General features: G+C 30.8%; 1 protein-coding gene and 1 long non-coding RNA gene across 2 annotated transcripts; one reads left to right on the forward strand and one right to left on the reverse strand.

Moving 5' to 3' along the window:
* Positions 1 to 10413: 10413 nt before the first annotated feature.
* Positions 10414 to 11675, forward strand: LOC107919644 (transcription factor MYB106). Its single transcript, XM_016849062.2, has 3 exons — positions 10414 to 10623; positions 10745 to 10871; positions 10944 to 11675. The coding sequence occupies exons 1-3, from the start codon at positions 10482 to 10484 to the stop codon at positions 11512 to 11514; spliced, it is 840 nt and encodes a 279-aa protein (XP_016704551.1). The 5' UTR covers positions 10414 to 10481; the 3' UTR covers positions 11515 to 11675.
* Positions 11676 to 12355: 680 nt separating this feature from the next.
* On the reverse strand, positions 12356 to 16023 carry LOC121225042 (uncharacterized). Its single transcript, XR_005922763.1, has 3 exons — positions 15690 to 16023; positions 14359 to 15585; positions 12356 to 12664 (listed from the first exon to the last, which is right to left on the reverse strand). It is a non-coding gene; the product is annotated as an uncharacterized lncRNA (long non-coding RNA).
* Positions 16024 to 20686: the final 4663 nt, after the last annotated feature.

Below are 20686 nucleotides of genomic sequence, written 5' to 3' on the forward strand. Positions count from 1 at the left end.
AAGCTCTCTTCCATCTAGACTAAAACTCAATTCTTAATAATTTTATTCTAACCCTATATTTTTGGGTGTTATAGAATTAATAATTTTTATATTTGAATTTTGTATATATGAAGTATTATTTAAAAACATTAATAAAAATTATTGGAATTGTTTATATATAATATAAAAATATTAGAAATATATAAAAATTACTTTTATAAAATTATTGAATGTTTTTCAAATTTTTAAAATTTTAAATAATTATTAATATTTTTTTATAATTTTTAATTTTTTTTAGTTTTGAAGTCTTCTAAAACTAATGTGGACAAATGGTTGTTGAAATTCAAATGAACTTGGACAACCATATATCCAAGTTCATTCTAGATATAATTTTTTATTAGTTATTTTAAAAAAATTATTTAATTTAAAAAATAAATTATTTGTTGATGTAGCATGCCACGTCAAGATCCTGCCACATGTCATCTCCTAGTGTTGTCACATTAGTCACGTTAATGTCTTTAATGGTCAAACCGATCAATTAACGATTTTCGGTCAATTATTTCTTGGTCATTAAGGACTCAATAGGGTGCATTTCTTTTTTAAGAGCTCAATTGATTTTTTTAAAATTTTTTACTATGAACTTTTTTGACACTTAAACCATTAAAAATGAAAATGTATTAACAACACCATTTATGAATTTTAGTTATACTTAAATATGTAATATTTTAATATTTGATTTTAAAATTAAGTCAGCACATAGAGTTTTATCAGAAATCAATGGTATCAATAGTTTTATTATTTGGATTCTCATTTTTAAATAAGAAAATATAAGTATACTGATTAAATTTATAAAATTAAAAGAGAAAATATTAAATTTTTAAAATCCAAAAAGTGTAAAAATTAAAAACATAATTAGACCTTTATACATCGAAGCAAGCTCTGAAAAAAAAAATCAAGTGTTCCCGATATTCCTTTTTATGTGTTGTACAAAATTTTCAATTTACCTAACAATCTCCAAACATTTTACCTTTTCCACTATTAATTGTTTTATTTAGATTATATTCGTAAAAATAATGCAAATATAAATATATATTTAGATAATTACAACATAAAATTAAATTTATATAAAATACAGTAGATAAAGAATTAAAAAACCCGAGATAAAATAAAAAATTATTGTAGTAAAATCTATACATGACATACATATGATAGAATTGAAGATTCATATATAAAAATTACGCATGATAATATTACAATTAATTTTTTTTGAATAATTTCATTATAAGTTATGATCATATATGCTCTTTTTTGACAAAATGCCTAGAACTACCCATAGCCCCTCTCCAACCCATAACGCAACCTCCCCAACCTGGCATATACGTTAAGCCCAAATTCGAAAGATTACATTGACCACCAACTTGGCCTGCCAAAACTATCATAGTTTAAAAACAGTTGTTTAAAATGTTTGCTTTTAAGTTCTGAAGAAAACTTAGCGTGTTTAAAATGGATTACAATTTAGTTTCAAAAATTGGTTTGATCTTAAGGATTGTTTTGCAAAAGTTGAATTCTAGTTTTATACATATATTTATTTATTTCAAACCTCATTTATTTAGTCATGTAGCGAAAAAAATTATATTTAACAAAGTTTTAATGAAAACATGATTTTATGCAAAATTAATTAAAATCCATATTTTGACATCCTAAAATCAAATTAAATGTCACGCATGCTATATAAACCCAAAAATTAAGTCTCATGCCACGATTTAAAATAAAACAATACAACTTCTGGATAACAGAATTTTCAAATAGTAAATCTAAAATATTGTAACCAAAAAAAAATCTGAGTCGACCTTTCGGATGCCGTGTCCATGCCTTAACCTTGCGGGTTATCTGAAAAGATGTAAATTAAAGTGGGTTGAGCTTAAGAAGCTCAGTGCAAGTCCTATCATAAGAAAATCTGTGTAAATAGTAGATGACACATACAACATAACAATTCTTTGAGCAGCCACACTGATATAGTGATTCAGAGTATTGGTTCTTTAGATGAACACATCAATATAATAATATTTCAGAATTTGTAGTTTTTGTATACACATGCTCATGAATGGTGATGCAGTTTCAATTTATCATAATAGATCTTATCCAACTCCGTTACACACCACAGTAGGAGTTCCCCAAAACTGCTTGTAACATCCCAAAAATACAGCTAAAAGAAATAGGGATAAAATTTAGATTTTTATTTTCAAAAGCATAGGGTAAGACCATTAAAATACCTTAAAATTTATTTTTGCTAAGGAATTGACAAGAATGAGTCTATTAGTTCAACGTTAAAGCCTTAGCTTTCCTCTAGGTTCTAAGTTTGAAACCCCTTATCTGCATTCAACCAAAACATTTTATTTTTCTATTTTTACCCCATGAAAGTGCTAAATTTTCAAAATAGCCCAACCAAAAACCATTTTTTTAAAATTAGTCCTTATTTTTAAAATAGTTTTAATTCTACATGAATTCCTAAAACCTAATTCAATTAGGGGCAAATAGTTTTATAAATAGGAAATCTTTTCAAACCCTAGAATTTTTACCTAGTAAATTTTCAAGAAAAACACCCTCAAGATTTTCTCTTTCTCTACCATTACCAAGTCAATTTTCAAAGAAAAAGGATTCAAGGTTTTCAAAATCGTCCCTCTCTAAGTAGATTGTCAATCTTCTCCCTCAAATTAAGGTTTTTGTGTCTTTAGATTAGGTGTGGGATCTAAACTTAAATCTTTACGTATAATTAAAGTAGTAGAAAGTAGAGAACTTGTGTAGGCAAACACCCTAGGAGAACCCTCATGTATGTACGAGCATGTGATAAAGCCCTTGTGTGAGAGTCTATGCGCAAGCCTTGTGTGCAAACCTGGGAGCGAGCCCCTGTGTGAGAGATCCTCGTATGTTGAACCTTAAGCATGTGAGAACCCCCTCTACTATGTGCAAACCCCTTGCATGTGTGAGCCCCCTCATGTGAACCCTATAGGCGAACCCCTTATTGGAAACCCATATGCAAAATTATATAGGATTTATTATGTGAACTCCTAGTTAATATCTTCGCGAACCCTACATAAAAATCATGTGAACTCTATGTATTTATACATACGAACCCTTCATGTACTGCCATGCGAACCCTAGGTTTTATTCATGCGAACCTTACATGATTATTTATGCGAACCCTATACATATGTACATGCGAACCCTTTATTTGTACTATGTGAACCATTTATTTGTACTATGCGAATCCTATATTGCATAAAAACCCTAAACATTGTTACATACGAACTCTACATATTGTTAGATACGAACCTTTCATGTTGTTACATGCGAACCTATGTGTCTATATATGTGAACCATGCTTATACAAACTGTAGTATGCGAATCCTACAGAATAATATGTGAACTCTAACATGAGTAGGTGTGTGAGCCCTTATGTGCGAACTACTTGCGTGAACCCTACTTGTTCGAAACCCTACTTGTATGAACCTCTAGGTGTGAACCCTACCTGAGCAAACCCCTAAGTGTGCAAACCTATATGTGTAACCCCTGTAAGTGCAAACTCTACTTATGTATGTATTAGCCAAACTAAGCATGTTAAATCACATGAGAATGTTGTATATGTCATACTATTTTAATTCGCATAAATTAATTACTTATGTGAAATTGATGAGAATAAATGCATGAACACATGTCATTATATGATCAGTTTAAGATATCAAATGTAGCATCAATTGAAGATAAATAGCATAATATGCTAAGTATATGTGCATAATTATATGAAAACAGGTATGGAGGAAAAAGGGGTTCCGTAGGAGATAGTGACAATTTAAGTCCATACCGAAAGATAATACTGCACGAAGTAGGCAAAAATGTCATCAAAACCAGATTAAACCGGGATGGTAGTTTTAAAAAGCCATCAAAAGTGAGCAACCGAGATGGTAAGTTGTAGTAAAAGTCATCGTCACAGATGACAAGTTAACGACCATCTTCACTGTGAAATCTGAGATGATTAGTTATTGACATATGTTTTGGAGTGTCAAGCAATGCTTGAGGGCAGATAGGATTGATAGGTGGAAAACTAAAATTATAATTGCATCGCATCATGAGTATAACCTATACATTGTAACAGTCTGGTTTCGACCCTAATCAGGACAGTGGTTTTGAGACCACAAATTCGAGTCAAAAAAATAATTAAATATTATTATCTGTGTTTATATTATGTGAATTGATATCTGTGAAATTTTCGTGATTTAATTTTATCATTTGAGTGTCCGATTTAATAAAATGACTAAATAGCGTAAAAAGTAAAAGTTGTTAATTATTGGTTAAAGTGATAAACCGATTTGTTTTTTTAATTGGAGGTATTTATGTTGCTATTATACCATGATAAATAGTGATGGCCGGTTTTGGACATAAAATTATATAGTTTACTAATTAAATTTACAAGGTTAAAATGGTAATTAATATATTATAATGTAATTAAAATAAAACACAAATTACAAAGCCAGACATTGTTCATATTTTTGACCGAAAATACAAAAGATATAAAAGAAGAAAAGTTTTGAACATTCGGTCTTGGCTTTTCTTGATTGAGGTATGTAATTTGTTTGGTTTTTGATAATTTCTACGTTTTTGTGATTGTTGCTTCGAGTACTACAAAACCCATGTCCTAATTTTTGAATTTGATGATGATTTTGTATTTTTCCATTGATGATAGCTTGTGATTTTTGTTGTTTGATGATAAAATATTAAAGGTATGTGATAGATTAAAATGTTTTGTATTGGAAATTTTGATGATTTTGAGTAATTAGGGCTAAATTGTAAAAATAATAAATTGAGGGACTAAAATGTGAAATAAATGAAATATATGGACTTGTATGGTCATGGGGTAGATTCAGCTTAGGCATGGGATTATGAAATTTTGCATATTTTGTGTTTTATACAATAGGGACTAAATTGTAAAAAGTGTAAAATGTCAGAGGCAAAATGGTAATTTGCCCATTTATGTGTTTTTAGGCTAAGTTGAATAAAATGGTATTTAAATAAATTTAATTTGAATATGTTTAGATCAAGAACCAAAGAAAACAGATTTGGATCGGGGGAAAACAAAAATAATTGAATAGTCGTTTATTTCCGTCCGTCGATATCCGAGGTAAGTTTATAAGCATTTAAATGTTGTTAATTTTGAATATATGTAAATTTTATATGATGAATTGAATTCTTGATAAATATATATGTGATGGTCGGATGTCTATAAGCTTGGGAGCTATGCTTACGAGTTTGATACGATCGAGTTATGATGTCCGAAAGTCTTGTACGAACCTTAGGAATAGCTAGGATACATATGTCATGACATAGGATTCTGTTATGTGTTATCGTGTTAGACCACGTCTGGGATGTTGGCATCGACTTATGACTTACGTGTAAGACCCTGTTTGGGACAGTGGCATTGTACGAAATGTTCGACTTTTCGAGTATCCTTTTTAATTCTGAATGGTTCAACAGGTAGTGATATGTTAAGATCGAGTGTAAAATCAAGTTAGAAATGCTCAGGTATGTACTCATACTAAGTTATGAAATTAAGGTAAGTTGAATATTTGAATTGATGATATAAAATTTTACATAATATGAATTATGTGATGGCATATTTGAGCATATATGTATTCGGGCTATTGATGTATATGTATTGTGGAAAGTAATGGTTAATTATACTAATGTTTAAATGGGTATTCGACTAAAGTAGAATTTATGTAAAACCTATATGTTTTGATATATGAAATTAAATTGGAAATGTACACGAGTTAATAATGGCTTATTTCGGTTTGAATGGATTAAGATTTATTTTTTTGTATATGATTAAATGTTTTCATTGCTTATGACTTACTAAGCTGTGAAAACTTACTGTGTGTATGTTTGCTCTTTGTTTTATAGATTTTGGAAGTTGGTTACGAGCTCAGGGATAGTCAGAGAAGTTTATCACACTATCGACTGTTTTCGGTATTTTACTAAGTTTGAATTTGAACTTATGGCATGTATAGTATAGTTAAAATGTTTGATTTTGGGATATGTAATTATGAGCCATGCGAAAATGGCTTTACTTTTGGTTAACCGTAGTTTCTATGCTTTTGATATAATGGATATACTAAATGCTTGAGTTATATAGTTTCGGTCATGGTATATACATGTTTTGGCATGAAGTAATTATATATGGCTTATGATTAGTTCATTTGGAAAGCTTGATACATGTGATTGTTGAATGTGTTTGGGTTATGGATTGTTAATGACTTATTATGGAGATGTATAATTTGAAACATGAATCAATTTGAATATTGTTTATAATGTAAATTATGCATTTGGCCATGTGATGAAATATAAGTGATGGTTATAAGTTATTTATGATTCGACAATGGTGTTGAAATCATGTCATTAAGTGATTAGTTATATGATAATATTAATTGTGGTATTGGACATGTGTGGACTAAGTTAAGCTATGAAAATTTGATTAAAGAATGTGTTTTTTTTTGTGTGTCGGATTGAAATGGCATACTTGCATGGGTAATTTGGTTTAGAAATGATAATTAATGCGCATATGTATATTCGGCTAAGGTTTTGGTTTCATAATGATAAGTATGTGATATGGTTTGTAGCATAATTACATAATCATATTATGTATTGAATGTTGTCATGATTGATCGAATATATATTCAATTGATTGGGTTGTGGTTAACTAATTAGGTATGAAAGTATAAGTCGATGATATATTCGACAAATGATAAGTAAAATATTTATATGCATATCCATGATATGCTTTGCTGTGGTTAGGTATACAAATGTCATAATAATAGATTCATTAGCTAGCCGAATAAATGTTATATGAAAGTTTTATTAAATGACCAAATATGAGATATGTTAGTTTAGTTGTGTGAATGATATTGGGCATGGTTAAAAGCATATGGAAGTGGTATATTTTGATTTGGCTAAGTACATGGACATTTGCTAATGAAAGTCAATTGAACATTATAATGTCTTATAAATAAATGTTGTAATATGCGCACTTGGTTTATAAAACAAAATATGTTTGATTATAAACTAGGTATTCGAATATCATGTATGTAATGTTTGTATGTTTTGAATATTATACTTATTAAGTAAAGTAGTTTAATTGTGAAGCATGAATAGTTTATGTATTAATGGTAATGAAGCATGGTTGGGTTTTTAGTTGGTTAAGTGATTTATATGTATAATGATTTATAAGAATGTGCTTTGATTTATAAGCCGTGTGATATTGTTTATTAAATATAAAATCATGTGTATTGATGTGATTGTATTACGAAGCATGAAATGTAATGAATGCCTATTTTGAGCTATGTTCTATTCGGTAATGCCTCGTAACCCTAATCCAGCTACGGATACGGGTAAGGGGTGTTACATACATGCATGGATTTATTTTATATTTATTATATTATGCTTAATTTGCTATTGGGTCATGAATTGAATGATTTACTGTTTGTACGATTATATCTGCTGGTTTAAAAATTAGACTCACACTAAACTACCATAAGCTCACTTCCTTTTTTTTCTTTACCTCTCAGGTAGCGCAGAGAACTAAGTCTTAGAATGGCATCGGAAGAACCTCAGATTAGCAACTTGTTTTTCTTCATATTTAAAAGTTTTCATTAAATCTTTTTCGTAATCGTTTTATTTTTGGGTTGTAATTATTAATTATTCTTACTTTTATATCTTAGGTTTGGGATTGTTTAGCTCATCTATATTAAGCATGTTAATTATTACTTTGATATTTGCATGCTATTCGATTTAGAAAACTATTATTTTAAATGTTTTCCTCTACTTTACAAAATACTTAAAGTTTTGATAAATATTTTCTTGAAAACCTTAACCATTTTCAAAAAGCACGATAATAATATCATACTTAAATTTCTAAGAAAAGTCAGCTTAATGAATGAATGTTGTTCTAAAAGCAAAATATCTATTTCCATACAAATCAATGCAAGTAAAAGAATGGCTTTACAAGATCACTTTGGTGATCAAATGTAACGCATTTTTTTGGATGAACCACTAGTAATAAAAATTGTGGATGAACCACAAGATTTTCAGATAAAAAGTTTGCAGAAAAGTTATCAATACGTTGTGGATGAATAAGTCATCGTTGCAAATGAACTACTCATACTTCCTCGTTCATATCATCCCACCCCATGCAATGCCATATGACATGTTTATAACAGATCAATACTAAAGCAATAGACATGCTTATCATGTATTCGGTTTAATAGTATCAATAGGCATGTTGAACATGCAATCAATAATAGAGGCAGTAAGCATGTATTGTTTACATATCATGCATATAACGGTAATAATTCAATCACTCAAAGCATAGATTCCAAATATACATATTATCAGGGATTCAATTGAGAGTAATAAAATTCTAAAAATAGTTCGGGGACTATACAGGGACTAAACTGCACAATTCACAAAATTCTGGGTATAATTGTAAAATAGAGGTCACACTAAGGCCTAACCGTTTAGTCTATGTCTTATTTGTTGGTTATTTTAGACACTTAATCGAATGTATTTTGAGGCATATTGTTCGAAGTCACAAAATTAAAAAGGGAAAAAGTGGCTCGAACCTAAGATCACAAAGGCAGGGAGCTAACTCTTAACCATTGAGCCTCAAGCTCATTTCTTGCTTAATCTTATTTCTTAACCATATATATTTATTCCAGGGTGTGACTTTACCCTAGTTTGCCAAAAATAATAAAATAGGAGGAAGGGAGCTTAACACTTAACCATTAGGCCTGAAGCCTATTTCTTATTTAACAAACACATAATGATAATTTTATACATTGGGACGTGACCCTTTTTGGTTTCACAAACTTGACAAAATGTGGCACACCAAACCCGACCGGGACAGACCGACCCAAATCTAGAACGTTACATTAGTCACTTACGTGACCTCTGTACAACCACCTATCACACCACAGAAATTTATGTACATGCATATTCATCAATCATATAGTTCAAGGTAAATATAAGACTCTAAAAAAAAGCTTTTGCAGCATTACTCTTGATCAAACCAACATCAGGGGTGAAATCATGATTTAACATTCAACATAAGTAACATTCATAATTCAACAATTAATTCATATGTACAGTATAAACATTTAATAAGGACAATAATTGAAAGGAAATACTAGAATTGATAAGTAAAACTCATTTTTTAAAAGCAAAGTTTAAGGACTAAATCATAAATTTAGTAAAATATTTAGTAAAACCTTTTTATAAAATCAAGAGTAAAATTATGGAGTTATCCATATAAGACTTAATCATGCAAATTTTCAAGTCATTTCATAGCATTTAAGGACTCCAATTGCATAGCATAAAGATCAGGACTCAATTGCAATGATAACAAACATGCTCAAAACCTACATATGACACATTGACACCAATCCACACATACTATTTTGTGTTTTCATGCCAAATTTCCTATTCTAACATATCGTATATCATACATAGATCGTACAAATCATGCTCAATTACACTAAAACATATAGTAACATACTTTAACATTCGAACCAATTAGCTATACTAGCATGTTAACCTAAAGTCACAATCTATATTACTCAACATGTCTAATTTGCATCTTATACATTTCTAAGTGCATTATAGGTTCATACCTTACCATTTGGTCATTTTAAGCTTGTCTCAATGTTTAGCAAGTCATTCAAGCACCTATAACAATAATTCACTAAGCAAATGCATATCATCCATCATGCAATCAAAGCCTAACAATCATGCGTATTCAAGCTTAAATCCAATTAATCAATCAACAACAAACTCTTTTCTTCTAACCCCATTTTTGGGATGTGACACATAAATAGGAAGATAATGTGTCTTTCTACATTGAAAACAATGTCTATACCAGTCGGGTTATGTTTCAATATGCACAATTTAGATATTTAAGTATAAAAATGTTTGGGAAGCAATATTCATGGTAAAAAAACAAAACAAATGTATGGGAAGCAATATTCACGTGGAGGTAAACAAAACATGTGTATGGGAAGCAATACGTGGGGGTCATTAATGTTCACCAAGTAGTTGGACTAATTTATTTACACTTCATTCATGCATTAATTTATAGTTATTCCTCTTGATTTTTGCCTTACGAAAGGGAGAATTTATTGAAAAGTACATTATTAAATGTTAAAGGGGTTAAAAGTATAATTTTATTATTGTATTATTTTAAAATTGTTAAAAAGATTAAATTAAAATTTTATTATTTTGAGGGATAAATAATAATTTCAGAAATTTTAAAAGTATTAAAATTAAATTTATCATTTTGGGTGAGCCCCTTGCCTATATATTCGCTCCATTTCACCCATCACTATCACTCTTCACTTTCAACCGTTGTTTCAATTATTGGGTACAAGATTAACGTTCGATTTTGTGCAAAAGAAAAGAAAATGGGGTGGCGGCTGCCGTTTAATGGGCATAAGGAGGTGGGTTTGAAGAGAGGGCCGTGGACGGCTGAGGAAGACCAAATACTAATGGCTTACATTCAACAGCATGGCCATGGTAACTGGCGTGCCTTGCCTGAGAAAGCTGGTGATTGTTTAATTATATTATTATTTTCCCACTCTTTAATCTTTATATATTTATATATGTTGTTTGGTTGTAGCTAAGGAAATGGATTGAAAAGATTTATATGGATTTTGTGTATACATAGGACTTAAACGATGTGGAAAGAGCTGTCGATTGAGGTGGATTAATTACCTAAGGCCTGATATCAAAAGAGGAAAGTTTAGCTTACAAGAACACACCATTATTCAACTCCATGCCCTTCTTGGAAACAGGTAAAGTATATTTTGTTATTAATGTTGCGATTGAGCCAAATCATGACTGATCATCTTCATGTATTTATTTAGGTGGTCAGCAATGGCAGCTCACTTGCCAAAAAGAACAGACAATGAGATCAAGAACTATTGGAATACACATCTCAAGAAAAGGCTGATAAAGCTTGGCGTTGATCCCATGACTCACAAGCCTCGTACAGATGCCTCAAGCTTCCCATCTGGTTCAAACTTAACCCACATGGCTCAGTGGGAAAGTGCTCGGCTGGAGGCTGAAGCTAGGTTGGTCCGTGACTCCAAACAGGTCATCCCAAACCCCATCCACCCAAAGAACCATCTTACCCTCAATCATAGTCAGCTCAGGCCCAGGTGCCTTGACGTACTCAAAGCATGGCAAGGCGTAGTTGCAGGCATGTTTGCCTTCCCCACCCAAGACCTTGGGTCCCCAACTTCAACGCTTAGGTTCCCTGCCATTGGACTGAATGCCACTAGCTACACAGATGGTGAAATGGGGTTTGATGACAGTTTGAAATGCATTGAAAACTCGAACCAAATGAAAGAAATTGAGGAAACAATAACGGATGGCTGCATTGATGAATGGTTTGAGGACTCATTTAGGGTAGGAAATTATGAAAATGTATTATGAAAATGTACCCATGGCTGGCGACAGTAGTAATTGCTGCGACAGTGTATTCGATTTGGTGAATTCTTCACCATATGGCTTGTCTATGTTATATGATCATAATGTCATGAAATGAAGTTCAACTTTAATGCAAGAAAACATTATTAAAAAGAAAAGTTTAATTATGCTACCAGTCCCTTTACTCTTCACACATTGAAATTTAGTCTCTATTTTCAGTTTCATGAATTTAGCCCCTCAACTTTTTTTATTTAATATTTGAAGTCCAATTGATGAAACCGTGAAAACAATTCCGTTAAATTGTGTACTGTTGTCCAGATCTACAAAAATAAAATCTTACTAAAAAATATAAATTTAATAGATAGCAGTGAGTATGATTTTATCCACAGATACTGATAATAACTTTATTTCTTAAATAAAAACAAGTAAAGTAAATATGATTGGGGTTTCCTAGAGAATCAAAAACTAAAATTAAATTTAAAACTTAGCAAAGAAAGCAATAATTAAAATTGAAAGAAAGCAATAATTTCAATGAGATAAAGCTTTATCTAAAGGTAAATCTCCATTTGATTCACAAGTTTAATGATTGATTCAAAAACAATTTTCAATGTTCTTTAATAAATTAGTTATAGTTACCAATGTAGTGCATAACAATCAATCTCCCATTACCTTGTTGTCTGTCAATAACCAAGAAGTAGCTCATTCAAATTATTTCTCTTATCAATAAACAACTTTATAACTTAGTGCTTAAGATTTAACTTATAGATAGTATTAATAACAAAGAGCCCTAATTCTTACCAATAAATGCACACTAGCGGAGTTTATTTAGATTAGATTGCATGCCCACACAACATAAATTGCATACTTTGACATACACAACCATGCTATTCGTCACTAGTATTAGAATCGATAAAACATTTATGGATTTAACTATTTTAATTAACAAAGCAAGTAATCTAAGCAATTAACAGGGCACAACGTTGGGGCTTAAGGCAGGGTGATAGAGCACATGTGTTCGCATGCTAAGGGTTGTGCAATCCACGCTTGGGCATTGGGGCTTTGAGTCGTGTCCCACACATCCTCTTTCGACTCTTTGCATTTTTGCTTGGTTTTTCTCCCGTTAGTCCTTGATCTTGCTTCCCACACTTGTATGCACCTAATTAAAGTCATGAAAATAATGAAATAATTATTTATTACTAAACAATATAAAATCAAAGAAAAAGTAATAAAAAAATGCTAATGTATGCAAATGTAACATTAAACAGGAAATTGAAGCTAAGACATGATGTTTCAATCGGTGAAAAGTAAAGCAAATAGGGTCTAAAATACATGAATTATGAGTACTTATCAAATTGGATTATGTGTCATTTTTAAATATGAAAATATTTGGTAATGTGATTAATTTTAAGCCACGTGAAAACTATGAAGCAAAATGAAAAAGGAAAAATAATTAATCTACAGATATGATAAATCAACTTTGCTTAACATTCATTGTAATGATGGTTAGAAACAGACAACGCAAAAAGTAAGAGCATAATAGAATTGAAACAACTGATCTTTGTTAATATAGTTTAGACACAATGGTCCTATATCTGTGGAGCCTCGCCTAATGAATGGTTTTATTCAGCAATCGTCTAAATCACCTATTGGCTTAAGCATTATCTACCCTTACACAAAGAAGTAATTGCATCCCCAATATCGACCCCAATTGTAACAAATCACTCACCCTGAATACCTTAAATACAATCAATAAAATCTTCAAAGAATACCTAAAAGAGTGCCACAGAATAATCACAAGAAAACACTACAAAGCTATCAGTAAAGACACTCCTAAGCTTGCTCTTCATGTGCGACACAAAATAGCCTATTTACAGGCCTCTTCAAGTGGTCAATCAATAGTGTTTTGATAAGATTTAAACTCTTATTCAAAAGCTGAAATTGTCTCAGTAATTATCCTGAGTATCTATCATATAGAAGTCTTCCATAAATCAATCTTCCAATTGTAACACTCCCATTCCATCACTGGGTCACGAAATCGAAATGTTACATTAGTTGTTGAAGCAAAAACAATCAAATTCGATTAATTTAAAACATTCATTTTGTAACTTCCCCAACCTGACCCAGACATTATGACTGGACTCTGAAGGCTACATTGGCCACCGAAATGGCCAAGTAAAATCGTTCAGTTGAAAACCTTTATTTTTACCAAGTTCAAAAAAAAACTTATCGTTTTTGCCTTGGTTTTGCTAAAAATGTTAGGTTATTAGGTCGACTATACTTAAAGTCCTTTTTTTATAACTTGTGATATTTGAGAAAAACGTAGTTGATTTGTAACATCAATTTGCCTTTTCAAAACTTGTTTCTTTATTACGCAACGGAATATTGGTAAAATCATCAATTTTACTCTAAGTAGAGTTTCATCTGATTTAAACCATTTATTAAATACGTTTGGTTTTTAATCAAAATCTCATGCATGCAAAACCTAAATAAAAAAAAGAAAAAAAATAAACCCACGCCACAGTTCAAATTTAACTTATTATAGTTACAAATAAAAAATATTTTTAAACGGAAAGTACTTTATTTACAAAAAATACGATGTTTGAGTTAAGTGCTCCGTATGCCATGTTTAAACTTTGGGGTTAAGGATTACTTGTAAGGATTAAAATATGGGGTGAGCTTGAAAAAGCTCAGTGTGAGTCTAACATAACAAGCATTATTTTTGCATTCATTCAAACAATCACAGTAGGGCACACAACCAACAATATCAATGTCCATAGTAGATCATGGTAGTTCATTAAATAGTGTATATGAATGGGCCTGTCTAAATGTAAAACAGTGTAAAGGTCTTACCCATCCATTCGCTACACACCACGAGTTCCCTTGAACCCATCATCCGAACACCAGAAATAGTAAGAGTCAAAGCTCGTTGTGGATAAACCACCAGTAACAGTATATAGTTGAATTGTCAATATATTACAGATAAGCTGCCAGTAAATTGTTAATAAACTGTCGGTACTCTATGGAACTCCATAATGCAGATATATTGTCAAAACAATAATGTGGATGAACCACTGGTACTCCACAGAACACCTCCATCACCCATCAAACCCAAAACCCATGCAATGCAATATGTCATGTAAAAAGTTGAGCTATCATGCTATAATAGTATCAGTTTCAATACAGCGGCATACTTAGCATGTATTCAATAAAACAGTATCAGTGACATCTTGTGCACGCATTCAGTGAGAACAGTAACATTTAGTGGCATGCATACATACAGTCAATATGCAATAAGCCAATGACATGCTATACATGTATTTAATACACAATATGATAGACAAGCTTACATGTAGTCAGTAATCAGCAACGATTATCATGTTTAGTAGTACAAGTCACAAACTGGCATGCATTTAGCCAACCGATAAAATAGATCACACAATCATTTACCTCTCTTGTAGGCCCTATAACATTCGACCATTTACCAGTGGATCACTTAGTGCTTTCGGCCATCTCACAACAACTTACCATAACCAACCACTTCATGGATGGCACAATGCCATTCGGCCATGCATCAAATTCACACACCACATTCAACCAACATTTAAGCAATCATACAACCATCAATAATCACCAAAACACAAATAATTTAGGAACCACACCTTAATTACACAAATACACAGCACTAATGCAAATCCGCAACTTTCACGTTTTAGATTTGGACAAATCTAGGGGTGGGTTTGGATCAGCGATTGGATGCGGTGCGGTGCGTTTAGCCTACTTTTTGTCTCATGCTACAGTGTTGCTACAGTATCTAATCTCACTGCCACCGCAGTTTTTACACTAACCGCAGGTAAACACACCGCTCATCAAAACTCACCCTAGATTTGATATGTACATAACATAAAAAATACAATTAAACCAGTATTTGACACCCCCTAAAGGGTTCAGCCAAAACAAGGTTTAACAATGGCCACTTAGATCCGATTCTTGAGACCAGTACTTACTCTATTTTGGTTAAACAAGAGATGCAGAACACCCTATGATGTTATAGATGATCTGAGACGTTTGAATTTGGTCCTTCAATAAAACAATAACACACAAAATTAGTATGTAATATTCGACCAAAGCAAAGTGAAAGGAAACAAACAACTAGCCTAGATCTAATTAAGATCCGCACTTACACTTCACCCAATTAATAGATCTGTGATGTATGTTGATCATAGAATCGGAAAACCACCAGCAATGGCCAAGGGGGGTTTAACCAAAGGGAGTGCAAAAATTAGCAGTTAATATAATGAAATAAGATGAGAAAATAGGGCTTAAAGAAGTGGCAACGCAAGAAAAATGGCAGCAATGGGGCATCAAAGAAGAGTAGTAAAAATAATGAACAAAGGGTGAAAGAGCGGAGGGAAACAATGCAAAATGACGCCACTAATGGAGGAGGAGAGGGGGAACAACAATGGTGAAAAAAATAGGTTAATGAGGTGGCACAAGGAGGAAGAAAAGATAAAAAAATTTGAGAAAATAGAGAGAGTGGAACGAAAAGGGAGAAAACAAATAAGTAAAGGCTGACAAAAAAGGAGAAAAATAACATTTATACCTAGGGTTTCTAAGTAGGGACACAAAATAAGGTTATGAGCAAAATTGCACAAAATAAAAATTATACAAGGGAAGGGATTTGAACTTGGGTTTAAAGGACAATTTTACTAACACTTAACCCTCAGATCAGTAACTTATTTCATTTTACCATTATGCAAAGATAACATTAGAAATTCGGGATATGACACATTTAATTAAATTATGACCATTACACGTATCTTACATGTCTATGATTCATTTTTGAGTTTTTATGCTAACTTATCACAGTTCTTTAAACGATCTAACATTGAACAGAGACTAAAATGTATAGTTTTCTAAAATTTCAAACCGAAATTGCAATGGGTTCCATGTTGCAACGTCACTTACTAACTTGAACTCGTCGCGACGTGGTGAGCTCGTCGTCACGTCGTCAACTCTGTTCCTTCAATCTCTTAGTGCTTTAAGTCATGCTTATATATCCTAATCCAACCAATTTAATATGTAATTCATATTTGTCCATTTTCAATCTCAAAATCATAAATTGTAATATGATACTCCATTAAATATAGCTAAAATTATAAATTTTCCAAAATGATTAAAATTTTACAAGTAGGTTGATTAAAAATCTCAAACTCACAACTTGGTTTGCCTTTTTATACATACCATAGCTATTGCCAAAATGTACCAATCAATCTATTTTTATGAAATACCTCAATTTATCAACTAAAACTTCATTAATACTTCATACAACAATTGCTCACTTAATGTCTCAACAATACATTTAAACTTTTCTTATATATATATGTAATTCCTTCACTTATAACAACTTCTTAATATTACAACTCTTCTATTATTTTTCCTCCTCCTCCTCTCCATTCCACATCCTATAAGTGCATGTGTATATATGTATATATATGAACATTTGATTTTGAGTATAGTATGCTTATATGTAACATTAATAATGATTTACTAACTACATATTTTTGGCAAGGTTGTCCACTTAAGTAGCAGTCACTAAATTATTTATATATTGGCCTAAAGAGTTCAAAATTTGGTTGCTTTTGAAACTAGACTCAATGAAATTTTTACCATAAAATTTCATAATTTCCACTTAAGCCAATTAATATAATATATATTTTTAAAGTTTTCCCTTATTCTGCTACTAAATAACTTTGACCATTCTTCACTAAAAATTAATTATCTTTCAGTATGAGATTCGTATAATGTTTCTGTTTGTTTCCCTTAAAAGTGGACTCATCAATCTTTTAAGATTATAAATTTCATCTCCTAAACACTTACGACAAGGTCATTGGACAAGTACTGATCGAGTTACTTTCATAATTGTATGCCATTAGAGAGAGCTCAATCATTATATTTTGGTGGAATGACTCTGTGACTAAATGAGTTTATAATTAATAGGCGAAAAGCTGGAACTTAATTATAAATCATTTGAGCCCTAATCACATATATCCAATAGGTCCCTCCGCTAGCTTGCTTAAACTAAAAATGAATTGCATATTGAATCAAATGAACGGAAATAGATAGAAATGAAAATGTTAGAGAAAGGAGAAACTTTTGGAAATGAATGTGGTTTTCTCTAAATGAAAATAAAAATGACCTAAAAATGAATTTATGGTTTTCAAAGTAAATGAAATTCGAAAATGGAAATAAATTATTTGGTCATAATAAATTCGTTGAATGTAGAAATATTAAATATATTTTCTCATAGATCGTCATCATTTTAACAGAATTAGAATTGAGTTGAGAAAATTATTTAATTGGGAAATTAATTTATTAATTTAATATGTTTATTGTGGGGAATAGAAAAACAAATATCAGATTGGATTGAATTATAAAGTGCTGAGTTAAAAGTCCAAGAAATACTTGTAATTGGACTTGATATTGGAGAGACCCAAAAGCCTCTCATGTTTAATGAGAAGGATGACAAACCTAGTTTGTTTAACTAGGTTTATCGCCCCATATACTCCTTGTTAGACTAGGAGTATGTTTTTCCTATTGAAATGGACTTCTACAATTCAACAAGGATTTTACCTATCCTCATTATAAATAGTTGACACCAATAAGGCAAAATATACAATTTAAAGGTATTGTTACTCTGCCCGAAAATAGTGAGAGCTTATTCTCTAAGTATTAATTCTATTTTCCAAAATAACAATTCTATCAGTTTCTATTGAGAAGAGATTGTGCTTTCACATTGAAAGTAAAGAAAACTATTTCTAATTTTGTGTTTGATTCGAATCGTTTGAGTGCACACTCAAAGTAGTTCGTGATACGAGAATAGCGAAGAAGGCCGTTCGGTTGAAAGCAAGAACGACAAGGATCCGTTTACCTGAAAACATAGGTGTGATTTTGGTAAAGGGCTTATTACTATAAATATCACAAACCATATCGGTTTTCAAAATTTTTATTTTTTGTTGTACAAAAAAACTATTTTCATACCGGATTTTTCTAACAGAAGAACCTGACAAATCTTATATATTGCATACACACATGATAGGACTGAAGAATCATACATCATAATTATGCATGGTATGGTGAGATTTGAACCTAGGTATCCAAGTATCCAGGACCATTGCCTTAACCAACAATGCTAAGGGTTCATTGGAAGACTTCAATTATTAAATTGAAGGGGTAAAAAGATTAAATGCTTAGGATTAATAACAAAGAGATTAAATTTCAAATATATGAAACGTGCAGAGATTAAAACCTAGTTAGACAAAAAAAAAAACTGCGCAAGCAAATATTGGAATATTCGTATATTAAACAAATCTGTCCTACAGGCCTGTGTAAATTTTGACGCTTCAATTGAACAAGTTTTCTCAATAATTTTGTAGAAAAGTACATGCAAAGATGAGGTTCGAAAATATCGATCAACTACACTAACATCCAGCCAGCTTGTGAGTTACCTAACTGAGAACAGACAGAGTTGTATAAGGGACTGATTCGCACAAGTTCGAGACAGACACGTTTAAGAGCTGAGGTGTGTCAATTGTTTCAAAATTACCAGAAATATGATTCGATGTTAGGTCTCAAAATATTGTAAAAGAGTTTAATTAAGTTTCAAAAATAATGATTAATGCCAACAGCATGGTTAAGATTCCTTTACTGGAATCTCAATGATCAAGGTTCAAAATTTGTTGATGTATTTTTTTTACAATTTGTAATTTGACGGTGTATTAAAATTTTTATATATTAATTGTACCCATATCCACGTGTAATTTATGGATGGAAAAGTAAAAGCTATACACGTGTCATCTAATGTTAAGCTGTTGTCATATTTAATTTGAAATTTTTTGAATTGAATTGAATCAAATCAAAAAATTTTGAGTCAAGTCGAGTCGAGTTAAAGAATCATATTATTTATGCTCAATGTGACGTTTACATAGACCAATTATTTAACTAGTAGATGAAGTATAAGATTATTTAACTACATAAATAATATAATGGTTTTGCCTTTTAACTTAATTGATAAACATTTATCAAAAGACGTAGCTTTATTTTTTTTATTCAAATTTTAGGATAACTTAAGTTGTGTAATTCAAATTCGAGTTAAATCGAAAATTTTAATTTTTTTATTCAAATTGATCCTAATAACTCGATTAACTCAAACTATTTAATTCAAAATTTAAATTTTTTATCAAAATTTTTAAATTGAATCGAATTTTACTTACCTCTAATTATAATTATATGCCTATTAATGTACTCCCTCTTTATCCAATTTGTAACTTCACCTCGTATTAGAAAATGATATAAGAGTATATTATATATTAATGATACCCTAATCTACTTGTAATTTATGCAAGAAAAATATATATATATACACGTTTCATCCAGTGTTAGGTTGTTGCCATGTCAACAGGGTTCTGTAACGGTGATAAGCCTTTGGAGTGGATTGGTGCACAGAGGAGCAGTACATGTACCTAATTGCAGGTTTTCTTTTTATAAGTACCAAATTGCGCATTTAATGAAAGTTAAGGGCCAACTATGACATAATCATTCTAAGAATTTATCCCATTTAATTGTTTGATTTAAAAATTAAAATTGAATTCTTGTAAAAAAAATTAATCATATTATTACTTTAATTATGTTAAAATTCGACATAAGTTATCAATTGGACCTAATTTTAAAAATCAAATGTTTAGAATGTTATGTATTCAAATTTAATAAAAATTATTAATAATGTTATTAATTATACTTTATTTTTAAAATTAAACAAGTTGTTGAAATTAAAAGCAAATGAACTATATTTCAAAAGTTAAAAAAAATATAAAAACCAAAGGGTATAATTGAATCAAAACATTATGTTATACTCATATTGTTTTGAATAAATGTAGAAGATGAATCGAGATGATCATAAATTGATGCTAAAACTTCAAAGCTCCTAAATAAAACGTGTAATGGAAACTAGATAGTGTGATAAAACACAAATAGGAAGGAAAGAAGAGTTAAATAATAATAATAGTGACTGTTCAAATCTATCCTTGATTTCCATGTCCCTTACTAAATATGGAATTACTAATTTTGGTATTTCAATTTTCTATTCACAATCTCATCTCCACCTTTAAATTATAAATGACAA

Source organism: Gossypium hirsutum, chromosome D13, assembly GCF_007990345.1.
Source record: "Gossypium hirsutum isolate 1008001.06 chromosome D13, Gossypium_hirsutum_v2.1, whole genome shotgun sequence".
NCBI classification, from domain to species: Eukaryota; Viridiplantae; Streptophyta; class Magnoliopsida; order Malvales; family Malvaceae; genus Gossypium; species Gossypium hirsutum.

Excerpts from the sequence above, each read along its gene's own strand:
- LOC107919644 (XM_016849062.2), top strand. The coding sequence starts at position 10,482 with ATGGGGTGGCGGCTGCCGTTTAATGGGCATAAGGAGGTGGGTTTGAAG. Across the intron at positions 10,624-10,744 it reads TGCCTTGCCTGAGAAAGCTG|GACTTAAACGATGTGGAAAG; the intron begins GTGATTGTTTAA and ends GTGTATACATAG. Across the intron at positions 10,872-10,943 it reads CATGCCCTTCTTGGAAACAG|GTGGTCAGCAATGGCAGCTC; the intron begins GTAAAGTATATT and ends GTATTTATTTAG.